Source organism: Sebastes fasciatus, chromosome 3 (genome assembly GCF_043250625.1).
Source record: "Sebastes fasciatus isolate fSebFas1 chromosome 3, fSebFas1.pri, whole genome shotgun sequence".
Classification (NCBI taxonomy): domain Eukaryota; kingdom Metazoa; phylum Chordata; class Actinopteri; order Perciformes; family Sebastidae; genus Sebastes; species Sebastes fasciatus.
The window spans coordinates 17,168,666-17,184,476 of NC_133797.1; the positions used below are offsets into that span (position 1 = coordinate 17,168,666).

The 15,811-nt window shown below is 38.5% G+C and overlaps 2 protein-coding genes across 2 annotated transcripts; one reads left to right on the top strand and one right to left on the bottom strand.

Moving 5' to 3' along the window:
- Window positions 1-308: 308 nt before the first annotated feature.
- LOC141764258 (tetratricopeptide repeat protein 39B-like) lies at window positions 309-5,658 on the bottom strand. Its single transcript, XM_074629300.1, has 17 exons — window positions 5,624-5,658; window positions 4,739-4,843; window positions 4,467-4,598; window positions 4,202-4,278; window positions 3,410-3,539; window positions 3,186-3,291; window positions 3,018-3,083; window positions 2,816-2,924; window positions 2,643-2,710; window positions 2,488-2,547; window positions 2,216-2,377; window positions 2,040-2,131; window positions 1,837-1,957; window positions 1,632-1,743; window positions 1,426-1,543; window positions 638-754; window positions 309-461 (listed from the first exon to the last, which is right to left on the bottom strand). The coding sequence occupies exons 2-17, from the start codon at window positions 4,831-4,833 to the stop codon at window positions 347-349; spliced, it is 1,680 nt and encodes a 559-aa protein (XP_074485401.1). The 5' UTR covers window positions 4,834-4,843; window positions 5,624-5,658; the 3' UTR covers window positions 309-346.
- Window positions 5,659-9,000: 3,342 nt separating this feature from the next.
- On the top strand, window positions 9,001-15,742 carry snapc3 (small nuclear RNA activating complex, polypeptide 3). The gene is made up of 9 exons (XM_074629301.1): window positions 9,001-9,271; window positions 10,357-10,440; window positions 10,537-10,615; window positions 10,711-10,815; window positions 10,918-11,067; window positions 11,253-11,335; window positions 13,180-13,338; window positions 15,140-15,247; window positions 15,331-15,742. The coding sequence occupies exons 1-9, from the start codon at window positions 9,036-9,038 to the stop codon at window positions 15,476-15,478; spliced, it is 1,152 nt and encodes a 383-aa protein (XP_074485402.1). The 5' UTR covers window positions 9,001-9,035; the 3' UTR covers window positions 15,479-15,742.
- Window positions 15,743-15,811: the final 69 nt, after the last annotated feature.

The following is a 15,811-nucleotide window of genomic DNA, read 5'->3' on the forward strand; positions in this document are numbered from 1 at the left end:
TCCTCTCGTCCCGTCTATTAACATTTTTTCCATTCTTTACACTGCCCTGGTTCTGATAAGCTAGTGCAATTCAATGGAAATAACCAAGTCATCTTCAAGATATTCATACAAGTCGCCAGCAGAGACTACTTCACTGTTGCTCTAGATTCAATTCAAAAAATTAAAAAAACTACTCAGGGTTGCAACTCAACGTTTGGATGTAAACAGTACCTATATCAAGGAGCTGGCAGCAAGATGCCCATCTAGAAGATTTCAAGTCAGAGTTACAGCAAAAGCAGCAAACAGGGTTGAAAAATGTTTCTGGTTTGTTTCTGTTTTTTTGATGAGCTTCCTGCCATGGAGTTTCTTAAGCTGGCGTGCGTGATGGGGGAAGTTTGGCTGCAAAAGTGCCCATGGTGTTGAGTGCTGCGTGGATGCGGAAGTGTAGCCTCGACTCCATGTGGTAGTCTTTGTAGTTCGTCCTACAAATGAGATCACTTATCAGCTCTTTATGTATTATTGCAGTTTGTTGGGCAGACATATTTCTTCAAGGCATTTGGGGGAAGACAACATCCAGAAGAAAACTTGTTTTTTTTAAATAAATACAAATGTGGAACTAAATGAACCACAGGACTGTGGCTGGGCTAAAAACACTTACTTGATATTTTCCATCATGGCGATGGCTGTTTTGAAGTCACCTTTCTGCTTGTGCAACAGGCCCTGCTCATACATGGTAAATGGCACCAGGTAGTTGTAGTGCTTGAGATCATGTTCACTGCAAAGAAAAATATTAAAATCACTTCAGTGGGTCTATTCAGTAGTGTTCAAAAAAACTGACAATTTGTATTTCAGTTATGCAATAACTCCAAGTCTCAACACCAGACTGAGATCAAATTATGTAAAATATGCATCATGTTCTTCAAGACAAGGTTTATGGAAAAATTAAGAGAGCGATATAATGGCTTCAGTTCCCCATCAGAATGGGCTGTCTGATGGCAAGGTAAAGCGGTGAAAATATTCTAAACATAGCGTACACTTAAACTGATAGTGATATTTTTTTTAGGTTGCTAAAATATGTTTTTCTGCTGCTCCCATCCACAGCTGCTTTACCTCGCTGTCCGTTATATCACTGTCTTCACAGCCACCAGACTCCATTTACGAAAGCAGTAATTTTACCTCGCAGAGCGCAGGAGTATACAAAAATCCCAAACTTCAAACTTGGCGTATCTAACTTTGACTCAGCTATCTTCAATTAGCTTATTTTGGTAACCTACGTCATTGCTTATTGCAACGGTTGAGATGGCGTTTCCATTTGAAAAAAAACTGAAGAGAACCCATATGGACCTGCCCACAGTTGACCAGTGTTGAGGGACAGTTCAATGTGTTATGTGTATGTTTCAGTTTATGTTTAACCTGAGAGAGTTTGTTGCGTTTAGATGGCCTCACCTGGAAATGACATGATTGAAGCAGAGCTCGGCCTGGACCAGATGCCCCAGCTGTCTTAGACACAGGCCCTTCAGCAGCTGGACAACACACTGGTCATCCAGGTGATACTCTGACGGGTCTACACATTGAGATAAAATGCTGTTAGTTTAAAAAAAAAAAAAAAACATATTGGTTAATGCACTTTAAAGTTCTGCTGTTCTGCTCACCTGGATCCTCTCTGAGCTGCTCCTCTGCTTCCTCTAAGGTGGTCAAGATGCTTTTAGTCAACTCAGGTCTTTTGCCGACTACTGTGAAACCATTCCATACGTACATCATTTCCTGTGGGGGGGGGGGGGGGGGGGGGGGGAGGTTGTCGTCAAGCTTGAACTCATTGAGTCACTGAAAGTATAGGAGTGCATGATGTGTCCTCACCAAGGCAGGCACGACTAGTTTCACAGGGTTAGCAGAAGAGTATCGCTGGGCCTTTTTTGCTGCAAACTTCTCTGTTGGAATCGACTTCCCAGCAATCCTCAGTCTGAGACTATCCACCTGCCTATAAACAAACCACATGATTCACACTTCCTGTATGATGATTACAGAACTCATACACAAATAAAAGGTTCTCTCTCGCACACCTGAATATCTCCCCCGCATTTTCTCCCAGTTTAGTCACTTCCTCCTCTGGTAGCATGCTCAAGATGGCAGCTTTCTGGAACGCATAGGTGGCCTGCAAGAGAAGAGCAATCAGCTTGTCATATACATGAGCAGTTTTACAGCAGGGCAAAGGGAGGAAAGGTTATATATTCGTTACCTGGGACCACTTGCTCTCTTTGCAGAGCAGGTCAGCGTATCGATACGCCTCCTTCCAGTTTTGTTCGAAGGAGTAAGCCCACATCAGCTCCCAGTAACACAGGTGGTGAATCTGACGCCACTCCTCCTGCGCTGCGATGCATGCCAGGAACTTCTCCTGGGCCTGCAGAGAAACCCACACTCATAAAGGATTTCAGTTCTTTTCAACAACATGAGCTGCATTTAAAAAAAATCAACATTGAGCCACTGTAGAGCAGTTAGACCAGTACTCACAAATGTGAAGTTTCCTTTGAGCAAAGCAATTCTTGCAATGTAGAAAAGGATGAGAGCTCCCTGTGCACAAAACACACAAAAAAAAAAATGCTATTTCACTGAGGGGGGGGGGCAATAAAATAGTGAAATCTGCCATTAAATTAAACGCTGCTCACATTGGGGAACTTTTCAATGTAGGGCTCCAGCAGAGCTTCAGCCTCAGCGAGGTTTGCTTCACCAGTACCTGAGGGAAGAGCATGAGCAGAATAAGACTTTTCTGACAATTACAAATCCTAATATCATGAGAAAATGCTGTTTATCTACAAATAAATGAGGGATTTAAATGTACCCAGAATCACTGTAATGTAGAGATGATACATCATCAGAGTCAGGGTGCTGAGAATGGAGCGCAGGCTGTTGCCGGCTGCTCCCTCTCTCAACTCTGACAAACCCATTTCCTGTAAGATAATTAGCAAATTATCGTTACTATAGAAACACTATTAGCATATCATGAATTTCACTGGGGGGAAATAGTGACTGATATCACCTACCCGGTCTCCTGAGAAGCCCAAAAACTCCATCAGTCTGAGGACTCTTGATGGGAACAGAGACAGCATCTACAAAAAGATAAGGTTAAACGTTGTTTAGGCTCATTATACAACTTAAAAGCAATACTATGTTCATTCAGCAAAAACCCTTAATTCTACTGCATGACTCACCAGATTAAATGATCCAATGCCCATGTTGACACCACCCCTAAAATGGATGTGAGTGCTGCTCTGTTCATCTGTTTCTTTTGTGGCATTGACCAAGATCTGGCAATCCCTGGTTGGGGAGACAACATATCATTTAAAAATATAATTAAATACAATATTTTATTCATTTTCTCTGTGTCTGCTTATGGCATTGTGGTCCCAACAAAACCCCCATTCAAGCTTCTTACTTGAAAATCTGATAACTGTTTCGGATTCTCATCCCTCCCTTGATGAAGCTGATTATGCTCTCATCCAGGAACGTGAGAGACGCTTTCTGCAGCAGCACTTCAGCGTAGCACAGCTCTGCATGCATCTCCTCTGTTGAGAATAAAACATCACATGCTGATGGTGAAAACTTTCCAGAGGTGCAAAAAAATTGTTAAAAGACAATACACATTGACATTTTATATTACAGGCTGCATTAAACTGCATCCTCTCATATTGTCACTGTGAATTTAAAACTAATCTGTGCCCTGGGGTGACAACAGTAATGGATGTAAAAGTTTGTAGGAGAACAAAAGAATACTTTATATGTGCAGGCCCAACTGTAACCACACTTACTTTTTGTGCTACTCATTTATGCAGATGTTGACTGATCCTTGTAATTTCTGGCTAAATGGGTCATTGCTTAACTTGCTATGCATATTAATTTCCTGTATGTCAACATAGTGATCATGTCATACAGGATCAAGTATGTATATTTTTACGACCCCTCCCTTTCTTTACACCTGCACTGCACTAACTTGTCTTCTGCTGCAGTCAGGGAGAGACTGTTACTCAGATTAAATGTAAACCTTTTCACTGTTACCCGATCCAGCTATCTGAGTCAGTATCGGCCTGAGATCCCTAGATACAATTAGTCTCCACACCCTATGTTCACCTTCTGTATATATTATCGTATTTATTTCTAATAAAACAATTAATTGGCACTTTAACATGGCTCGTCTCCCCTCCTTACAGTCTGTTAGCTCATCACTTACCTTCTGTCAGGTTGTCAGCTGGTTGTCTGTACCACAGGCTGGTTAAAGTCTCCATTAATCCAACTTTCTTCCGAAATCTAAGTTAAGGAACACACAGTATGGTGCCTATTTAATAAAGACAATTTTTGCAGGATGGTGTCTTAACTCTGTATGACGACGTGATCAATGAATTCTTCTGTATATGACTGTAATTTTATTACTCGGGAATGTACCACCATTGTTGAAGTGGGAGCTTAAATCCTAAATGTTTATGAAACTTCCATACCTTTGGCATGTCTGCAGGGATTCCCTCAGTGACGCCATGGCAGCATCCATGTCCTTTGGGTCAAAGGTCATGCCTGCCTGCATCACCAAGATGCTGCTGTAGCCCATTGCGTGGTACATGCTCTGACTCTTCCTGAAAGGGACAAATGCAATGATTTTTTAAAAACTGCATATTCCAAGTGTGAAATTAAAACAATTAAATTAGAGTACAACCAGCAGTGTGAAACAGCTGGACACAAAGATGCAGAGTCAGCTGGAGATTGTGTGACTCACCAGGGTTTTAAGAGAGCCAAAGCATCGGAAAACCTGTTGTTCAGAAAGAGGTCCAGGGCGCCGCAGCATTCTTTCAGTGCAGCCTCTAAATCCATTTCAGGTGATCTGAATGAAAGATTGGCAAATTAATCTACACTTCTACATCCCAACAGACATACATACATGTGACATCAAGTTGTGCATAAGTATTTGGGAGCACAGGAGTATCAAAGACAAAGTGGCACTCTGGAAAACTTCAGGCTTAACTTCCTCTTAGTCTTATGAGATGAGATGTAAAATGTATAGCATGTTAAAGTATTAAAGTAGAGTATGCTGCACAATTAATCAATTTTATCAAAATAACAATATGGCAATCTTTGTTAAAAGGTGAATTGTCAAAATATAATTTTAGATTGAATATTGTGGTGCTGCAGAGATGTCCTGGCCTACACATCATATTCTACAGACTTAAGAAAACATCTTTGTTTGGTACAGATCCTGGCAAAAATCACACCATTACTTAATTATGTTTTTCAATGAAACGAGAATAAGGATGTAAAAATTATCATTCCCTTTAATATCACAAATCATATCACAATATCAGTCAAAATAATCACAATTGGATATTTTAGTAGTATAGGTAAGTAAAAGTATAGTCAGTATAGGTATGCACAAAGTAGTATAAAGTATCAGTGAGATATATCTGACCTCTAGTGGTTGTGAGTGTGTAATGCATTACGATGAGTGGATTTCATCATAAAACAGACATCCCATTTGCAAGGATAAAGGATATTTCTAGGATTCTCTGTGATTCCTAATTGCCCGATTATTATTTACATTAGGTGCCAATCATAGAAAAACATGCACAAATCCCTGTAAAACCTATCAAAATAAACTTTCACTTACTCACTGATTCCGTGTAGCTCCACCTGAAAAAGGGGGAAAAAAGAAGGGAAAAAAATCTAATTTTATGCCAGTATTTAAGGTGAAACTGGAGTCTTGTGATCTTTAAACTGTCTGGTGAGAGCCCGCTTAAAATGCCATTTTACAGCGTATTTAATTTATTTCAAGTAGAGTCAAATGTGACTACATCAGACCTCTGAACAAGATGCATTAAAGGAATAACAATTTAAATTACTTCCTCCCACCCTCCTATCTTACACGTGAACGATTCAATTAAGAATTAAGGATTAGAGTAAATTGAAAATAGCTGAAATAAATAAAAAATTGTTAGAAAACTCAAACTCTGGCCATTAAACACCTATAGGCCTGGAGCAGTTACAGTGAAACACCTACCTGTTGCAGTAAATTGTCTTTATTGGTCTCCATTTGATGCTTGAATTTGAGTCAGATTACAAGGAGCTGATGAAGAGCCTCGGTGTGTGTCCTGTCTGTCCTGTCTGTCCTCTGTGGGAGTGGGAGAGCTCTGAGATCTTCACTTGCAGACAAAATGATAGTTTGGCCTCCCAGGATATTTATAAGTTCAGGAGTCGGGAGTGGTCTTGATTTGCAACGCCAGCCCTTAAATCTCTCTCTGAAGTTGACAACCCCCTGCACTCTGATGACCTTAAACCAGGACTATTTATATCCAGACTTTATAAGCTCATCTAATTTATTGATCAAACAAACTGGTGCACGTGGAACCAATGAATGTGCGTCAAAGAGCACTAATTTTATCAACTGGATGGAATTATGATTGTAGTTCAATAGCCTGATTGTCTTGGTAGGAAGTGTAAAACTAATTTTGTAGAAATGAAAATGGAAGAAACTGTCGACTACCAGAGATTAGTGCGATGCAGCTGCAGCAGCAGACACTGTGATGACACGAGGAAGGTGCGCAGAACAACACCTGGTGAACAGGTGGTGGATGGAACAGCCTACTACTCACCTCTTTCATTTAGGGAAAACTACCAATACAACAATGTGGAAATATACGAGTAAAAGTCAAAGTCCAAAAGTATCATCAGCAAAACGTAGTTAAAGTATCAAAAGTAAAAAATCGGCTTCTCGTTGAATAGAACATATCAGATTGTTAATATTGATGTGTAAGTACACTGTTCCCAGTAAAATAACAGTAAAGAACTGGCAGCAGGGTTGCCTTTATGTTACTGTAAAATTAACATTATTAAACTGTCGCTGAAATTTACAGCTTTGTACTGTTAATGAAAAATACTGTTTGAACTGTTTTTTTTAAATTAATTTCACAGTATTTTACAGCTAATTTACTGTTTAAAGATACATTATATAGCTGTTTTTCACCTTTCTTTTACATTATCTTACTGATTTGTTTTAATGCACTATTTAGGTTGTATTTTTTACATACATTTTAATAAACATAATTTTTTTGCCTAGAGGAATAGTCTTAGCAGGTTACAGACATAGTCACACTAAATACAATTAAAGGCACTTAGGAAAAAGGCTATAATAGACTTGTTGACACTTTTCCCAAAATGTCTGTCTCTAGCTGGCTACAAGCACAGAATGCAAACCAGAACAACATGTGAGTGAAGAACAGAGCTAATTCACTGATTTTACAATCATGTACATTGTACGAGCCTCACATGAGCAGATCAGGTCCCAGAATTAAAACAATACTGCATGAAACTGTTGCTGATGATACTTTAGACAGTTGATCAGCAGTAAAGTGATGTTTTTTAAGAATGCATTATAGTTCAGTTAAAAAACGGCTTATGAGCGTAATTTAACAGGTTTTCTTTTGTATTAACAGTAAAGCACTGTTTTTAGCAATAACAGGTTAATACTGTTGAAATCCTGCTGTAAATTAACAGCAATTGTTTACAGTGTAGTAATTCCAGCTGTCAGGTAAATGTACTGGAGTAAAAGTACAATATTTCCATCTGTAGTGAAGTAGAAGAATAAAGTGTCAAAAAAGGAAATTTCTCAAAACTTGAATAAAAAGTTAACACCACAGGGAGAAACAAGGGAGAGTGGAAGTATCATCGCCATCACAAATGACAATATGCCTTCTGGGACAAATTCCTCGAGCAGCTCCTTGTCCAGTCAGTACTGGTTTAACTCCACTCTGACAGCACAAGGGCTGTTTTACGTAGTTTGGTTACCATTTCTGGTTACGTGCATGCATGTGATGACCCTGCCGAACTATTTATTTCTGGTGGTTTGGTTGTTTCCGCTGCTGCACAGCACTCTTTAGTGTCTACTCCTTTCAGCATCTTTATGACGCTTTTACTTTTAACACACGTCATAGAAAGGATGTGAATGAGCATTAGTTTTCAAAAGCGTATACAAGCAAATGGGGCATCTTATAATAGGTTACATTCTGTGCTGGGGTGGATTTTCCATTTTCCCTTATTTTTGCACTATTGTAAAGAATGAAAAAAGACAATTCTTCCAAATAAATTTTTTTCCTGGACACAATTAAGTTTTTCTTAGTCTATTATACCTCCTATCTGGTGCTAACGTATGAATGTGATTAACACATCTACCTACTATTGCCTTCATTCTTCATATAGAATATTAATATGATGATTAAATAAACCATTGAACTTACTTGTAACTCATATAGTCTATTTTAACCACAAGGTAGCTCAATCAAGACGTCTGTCTTATGGTTGATAAAGGGTTTATTGCTGACTTACGAGGATGAAACCAAAAACCACGGAAAAAATATATTTAGCAATAAAATATATTTTCATATTTTTACTGAAAAAAATAAGGAAAATCGTTTAATATTTTATTTCATATTTAGAGTATATATTTAGTCATAAAATCAGTAGGATGTGGACAATGTGGGTATTGGGTGACTTTTATGTAATAGCCTACCATATATAATATATCTTACAATAATAATGATAATAATAATAATGTATTAAAAATCTTTAAAAGGGAAATATATATATATATATATATATATGTATGTGTATATATATATATACATATATATGTGTATGTGTATATATACATATATATATATACACATATATATATATATATAGATATATATATATATATATATATCTTAATTTTAATTGCCTGCTGCTCTTTTTTAAGTATGTGAAGTGCATTTTGTAAAATCAGGAGAAAAAAAATCGATTACAATAACAATAATAATAACAATAATAATAAATAAAAATAATAATAATAATAATAATAATAATAATAGTGATAATTTAGTAGGGATATATATATATATATATATATATATATATATATATATATATATTTATGCATAACCTGTCCTCTGGTAGTTTTGAAGCCTTCAAAATGTCCCGTTGCCACTTGTCTTTAAAACTACATTACCCATGATCCTCAACGCTCAGATGTAGTCATTGAGGAAAACATGGCGTCGCCAGCAGCAGCAGCAGCAGAGCCGAACACAAACATCCCAGACTATGAATACACTGATGTTAACACCAAAGTCTTTCACATCGGCTCCTTCAGAGACGAGTGGCTGAACAGACTGAAGCCCAGTGAGTACTCCTACCAGGAGGAGGACGAGGACACGTTTGATGCTGACTTCTCTAGAGAGATGGGGATCAGCAGTGAGACGCTGACTGACGTCAAGTCCATCTGCAGGTAACCTTACTCCGACGTTACACCAACGCACCGACGTTACATAACCGGTTAGCGATCATTATCACCAGGTTTCACACTGCAAACATGAACAGTGTCTCATGAAAATGTTTCCTCTAGTGGCGTTTTCATTTGACTGTCTTTCTGCATGTAATAATGTGTATAAAACATCACCAAACTGCACTAAAGCACTACAACTACTTAATTGGCCAAGTATTTGTGGTGGAAGAAGTAACGCTACTCAAATTCAGCAGCACACAGCCCAACACAGTGTTGAAATACTCTTTTACACGTAAAGTACAAAAGTAAAATTACTCATTGTGCAAAATGGCCTTAGTTTAGTTTAGTTTATTTGATATGGACATCATAGTAGCATTAGAATTGTACCTACATTTAATTGTCTACCTGCCCACAGGAGGCTTAAAACAAGTTAAAATAGAGAAACAAATAAATAAATAAATAAACAAACACAAATACATACACACACAAAAATGCAAAATGCAGGTGTTTTTTTGCACTATCCCCTTTGCTGCTGTACACTGCAAATGTCCCCACTGCGGGACTAATAAAGGAATATCTTATCTTAGGTGTGAGAACAATGGTCAGGTACTGCTGGTTAGCTTATGAATTTCACTAAGGGATCAATACAATCTTTTCCATAATATATCATTATTTATTGATTATATTTTTACTAAATGTAGTGGAGTAAAACAGTACAATATTTCCCTCTAAATTGTAGTGGAGTAGAAGTATAAAGTAGCAGCAAATGGAAATACTCAAGTAAACTACAAGTATCTGAAAATTACAGTACGTGAGTAAATGTACTTTCCAAACATATAGCTTTTATGCAAATGCAAGTGGACATGAAAATAAAACACAGAGGTGGTTGTGTGTTGACTATGTTGGTATTGCAGCGTTTTTTGCACAGGACTTGTGATGTAAAGCTGGTTTTGCACACTGCTTACTGTGCTACAGTATACTGTAACAAAGGAAATAGTATTTTGTTAGTCAGTTAAATGTTTTCTCGCCAAAATTGACCATGTTTGCAAACTAATAACATTACATTGTTTTCATATTTTCCTTTCAAGTCTCGATTCCCTTCGTTGCCATCCTGAGGATGAGCAGCCTGATACAGACGTTGTTCCTCCAGATCCAACGCTGAAGACGCTAGTGTATGACTCCTCCTCGACTGTTACGATTTATATTGTGTCTCGGATAAATCAACAGCATGTAAACAAATGAAATGCGCTGTGATTTGTTTTTAACAGACAAAGAAAAAGGAGACAAGATCACAGAGCGACTCTAAAAGTCAGCAAGAATAGACACGACCTCTACGCTGATGAACTGGTGGGTCCATTAGAACATACAACAGATATTGTTCTGTTTGACATGTGCAACCTCTCTTGTATCTTAATATAATATAATCTCTGTGTGATTTCCAGGGGCGTTTGACTATCGGTAGGAAACCAGAGTCAATAGCTGACTTGGTCCCTGAAGGAGAACTCATTCTAACCATCAACGTCTACTACCCGGCTACTTTTGAGAAAGTGAGCTTTCAACTCTCTCAGGGTGCCAGAAACCCTCCATTTATATGACCGTATGTTGTTCTCCATGGTACTGACATTTCCCTTCCACCTCTACCCCCTCAGTTTTGCTACGTCAGACCCCACATAAGTGTGCTGATGACGGGCTCTCACAGCTTGGCAGAGCTCAGGGACGCCATCTGCTGTGTCAGCGACTTGCAAGTGTGCGGAGAGTTCAGCAACACGCCGGATATGGCTCCAGAATTCATCAGCAAAGTGAGCACACGTACAGTTCATTTGAAATTGCAAGCAAGATGTGAACATAATAATAATTATGTAACGCTCAATTTAAGAATTTTATATCAAATGCATGTATTGTATGGTAGTAATTCTGTCAATATTTGCACACAAGACCAACTCTTAAAAACCTGGTGGTAATATTTTCATGTTTTCTGTTTCAGGATCATTACAAGTCGGCTTTCTTTTACTTTGAAGGAGTTTTCTATAATGACATGCGATACCCTGAGTGTCAGGACATCAGCATGTAAGTTTTACCTCCTGATAACTTGAATGATTGGTTAAGCCAAACTCCTCTCCCTGTATATAGCTGCTGAAATTCCTCTTTGCCATATAAAGGTCCAGTGTGTAGGATTTAGGGGGATCTATAACCAGAAGCATAGAACAGACAAACCAATCACTGGCTCTAGAGAGGGCCTTTAGCGAAGGAGTATTAAGTTGGTTGCAATTTGCAACCTCACTGCTAGATGCTACTAAATCCTACACACTGCTCCTTTAAAGGAATAGTTCAACTTTTTGAGAATTTCACTTATTCCAGGGTTTACTGCTAGACTTTTTTTTTTGACGGCTAATATGGCCAGAAATCCGGCCATAGAACAACTACCGGACATGTGTGTTTTTAAAAGCCATATAACAGCCTACATTTGACATAACTTGAAAATAAGTTAAATGAAGAAACCGTCTATAAAATAAAATAATAGGTTGGTCGGTCCAATATCTTCGTTTGTCAAATTCAAAATAGAGCCTGTGGCTCGTAGGGCTGTACGTACCGAATAGTATGAAGCTTCATTCATTGACATTCAAATTATTATTAATACCTTACCGAAACAGTGCATGCAGTCCACCGTCTCTTCCCCTTTCTGTCTCTCTCTCAAGCACGCACACGCTCAAAGCGAGCGCGGTGCCACGCTCCTTGTCTCTGTAATTGTCTCAATCCAAAAGTCAAAATGTATTGAAGAAACATAGATGTAATAATTATTTATATCATCATTATAGTGGCTTGGTTTGAGCCACTTTGTTTATTTTGCATTTGCACAGTCAGCTGGCTGTGTATGAAGACCAGAGCACACGCAGAACGAACAGCCAGCGGATGGTGATGAGACATTCGCTGAATTTTACAAATAGTATATTGGATTAGCATCACAGCAGAGGCATATAAACGTTTGCATTAATATAATTTTATGTTTAAGTTGTCTTGGCAACATATCTTATAATATTAGGCTATTTAATATGCTATTAATTGATTAATTTATTTGGCATATTTCCCAATGAACATTTTGGCTGTTGATCATTTAATCTGCCGGACAACTACACATGATACCGGCTAACGTAGACCCTGACTTACTGACTTTCTTTCACGAGCTACTGCCAGGAGGTGATTAGCTTATCTTAGCATAAAGACGGGAAGCAGGTGGAAGCAGCTAGTGTGGCGCTCTCCAAAAGCTCTCCAAAGTTAAAAGAAATGCTGAGTTTAAAGCAAATCAGTTAATCAAGTTTCTTTGTCAAATAAATGATTATTCTGAGGGAACTGAGTATTATATTCTGGTGGTTTTATGTAGAACATTTGCCTACATTATAACCACAATTTGTAATGGCATAATCATATTTGTGTTGATTTGAAGTTTACACCCTGAATGTGCAAGAAGAACGTCGTTTTCTTTTTAAACTTTTCCACATAGTGAGTCTAGAACCTATGAACCATCATCAAAATGCCTTACCAGGTGTCTGTTAACAGCCAGTGTGCAATAATACAATATCTACAGGCTCATACTGGAGGGCAGGCCATGAGCTCAATGGACAAAAGTTCAACCTAAATCTATTCTTTTTAAAATATCACTGTGGCTCTATTGTGAACACTGCAGCTGCTGATGGCAGCGTGAATGTCTTTGCCTACTGGAGTTACAGCCCAATTTACTGAAATAATGAATCATGCTTTTAAGCAGAGCAGAGACGGCGGTTAGAAATATTTGGAGCAGAACATTAAACTTCCACAGCCTAGGTATCGAGCTATGAGAAACTGGAAGTTTCGTGTCACATGTAACTTTAAAATGAACAGATAGAGTATGTCTTTGATGTGTGTTTATGATACAGGACTACCATTGAATGGGCAAAGTCTCGTAACTTCCCGTCCTACAGCCAGGCCAAGATGGAGGACACACAGTTCATGGACCTGAAAGTGAAAGTGGGCTTCCCGTACCTCTACTGTCATCAGGGAGACTGCGAACATCTCGTCATCATCACAGACATCAGGTCAGTGCCGTGTGGTTTTTTCCTCATTCTTGTTCAACAGCTGTTCAATTCGATGATCCGGCTTCTTTGCAAGACCCGCCCAACCTCTTACTAAATACTGTAATAAATATGAATTCTACTGTCCCATAGCAGAAATAACTATCATATCTCATGTGCGGCTATTTACCAAAATGACATAAGACTTTACTCTACTACCCTAACTTATATTGTTTTATGATTTGTATTTTATGTTCTGCTTTAATCATGTTTTTATATTCAAATATACATTATTGTTTTTTTAGTATCTTATATTATTTATATGTAGCCACACTAGCGGTATGGCTCTTTTGTTCAGACTTAAATGTCTCAACATTTCTGTTTGATGGATTGCCGTGAAATTTTGTACAGACATTAATTTCATGGTCCCCCGAGGATTCATCCTACTGGCTTTGGTCATCCTGTGTCTTTTACTCCAGTGCCCCCAGCAGATCAAATTGTTCACTTATCCAGTGAAATATCCAATAAGATTAATTTGCACAGAATTTGGTACAGAGTAGGGCTGTCCCGAATACCACTTTTTGGGGCTTTGATACTTGAAGCTTTGACTGGAAGTGGTTCACTACAGGCTATACGGTACAGAAATTGGGCTTGAGCCCCTGTAAGCCTGTGCATTAAAACGGGGGTGGGAGGGGGACCACAACAACAACAACAACACGAGCTGCTAACTTTCCTCAAACTTCTGAAATTTGGCAGAAAAACTTCCACTTGGACTCAAAGATCAACTGATTAGATTTCGGTGTTCTAAGGTCAAGGTCACTGTGACCTTACGTCTATCCCATTCTTGGGATATCTCAGGAATGCCTTGAGCTAATTTCTTCAAGTTTGGCACAAATGTCCACTTGGACTCAAAGATCAACTGATTAGATTTTGGTGGTCAAAGGTCAAGGTCACTGTAACCTTAAGTCCGTCCCATTCTTGTGAAAGCGACATCTCAGGAACGCCTTGAGCGAATTTCTTCAAATTTTTTGCACAAACGTTTATCTTTGTAGCCATAACTCAAGAGATCATATCCTAATAATGACAATTTCACACAAATGTCTATCAGAATAAAATGAAGTGGTGACATTTTGGACAGACGTCGATGTAAACTGCAACTTGACTAGTTGGCGAAGGCATACAACCGCGAGGTGGTAATTCTAGTTCATTAATCAAACCTAACGCATACCTCTGTGCAACTACATTTATTTGTGCAGCTTGCTCATCACAACAATGTCAATTTTTTCCTTTACCTGCTGTACTGCCAATATGAGATACAGCTAGACACATACTTGTACAAGTACTCGTTGTCAGGTTCATTCATGAACTTCATAAAGCTCTGTCTGTGAAGTACAGACTTGCCACATCATAAAATACCGATGCAGCTATCCAAGGTCCTTTTATTCATGAATTAGGTGCTTGTTTTGAGTTGGAAGCACATGCTGTATGGAAAATGTCATGATCAAACCCCTGATCATACCCTCCTCTACCTAAATAAACTATATCACCACAGCAATTATATATGGTGGTTTGATTAATGCCACATAGCCTGCAACATGATGCTTTCTGAATCTCTGTATTATCAGCACAACCTTTAGAAATAAAGCATTTGGTTGTCAGACAGGATCTGACTGCTCTCACAAGACTTTATAGCACTAATCGATGAGTAAATGTCTGAGCCGATTTACTGTACGCATGAAAGCAGCTCTTAATATCACACGTGAGAGACAAATCTGTGTCCTCATCACTCACTCTTAAAAAAAAATGTGCCTGGTCCTCTTTACAGACTGACCCATAAGAACGACTGCCTGGACAAGAAGCTGTATCCACTCCTCACACACAAGCACAGGGTCGCCACCCAGAAGTGTGCCGTCTGCCATGTCTTCATTGGAAGGTGCGTAAAGACCAGTGATGCATACACAGCTTTTTTGTATTCTCAAACTGTGAATACAAGTTTAACAGCCTGACTCTTTCCAGATGGTTTACTACCAACGACCAGTTTGCTCCGAGCGACCCGTGTCTCTTCTGCGACAAGTGCTTCCGGATGCTGCACTACAACGCCAAAGGCAACAAGGTGGGGGATTTCCTGGCCTTTCCCTTTGTGGACCGTGGTGCATTTAACTAGCCCTTTTCTTTGGATCAGATCACTGATTTAGTGCTGTATAATACAGTTAAAGGTTTTATATTTCAGAGAGAAATGTTTTGACATTTGGGAAATGTACATTTTGTTTAAAAGAAACAGTTTTTGGACAATTATGTTGTCTTGTTTGAAATAAACGGTAACATTTACTGGTAAAATGTGATTTACTGGGCTGTGAATTTCTTCATGTGAAAGCTTATTTGCATTGTTTAATTTGTAAATTCATTAAAAACTAAGATGTAATCATTACTAAGCAGTGGCATCTATCCCACTGTGAAAACCATGGTTTCAAATTTTACACATTTCCCTATAATATTC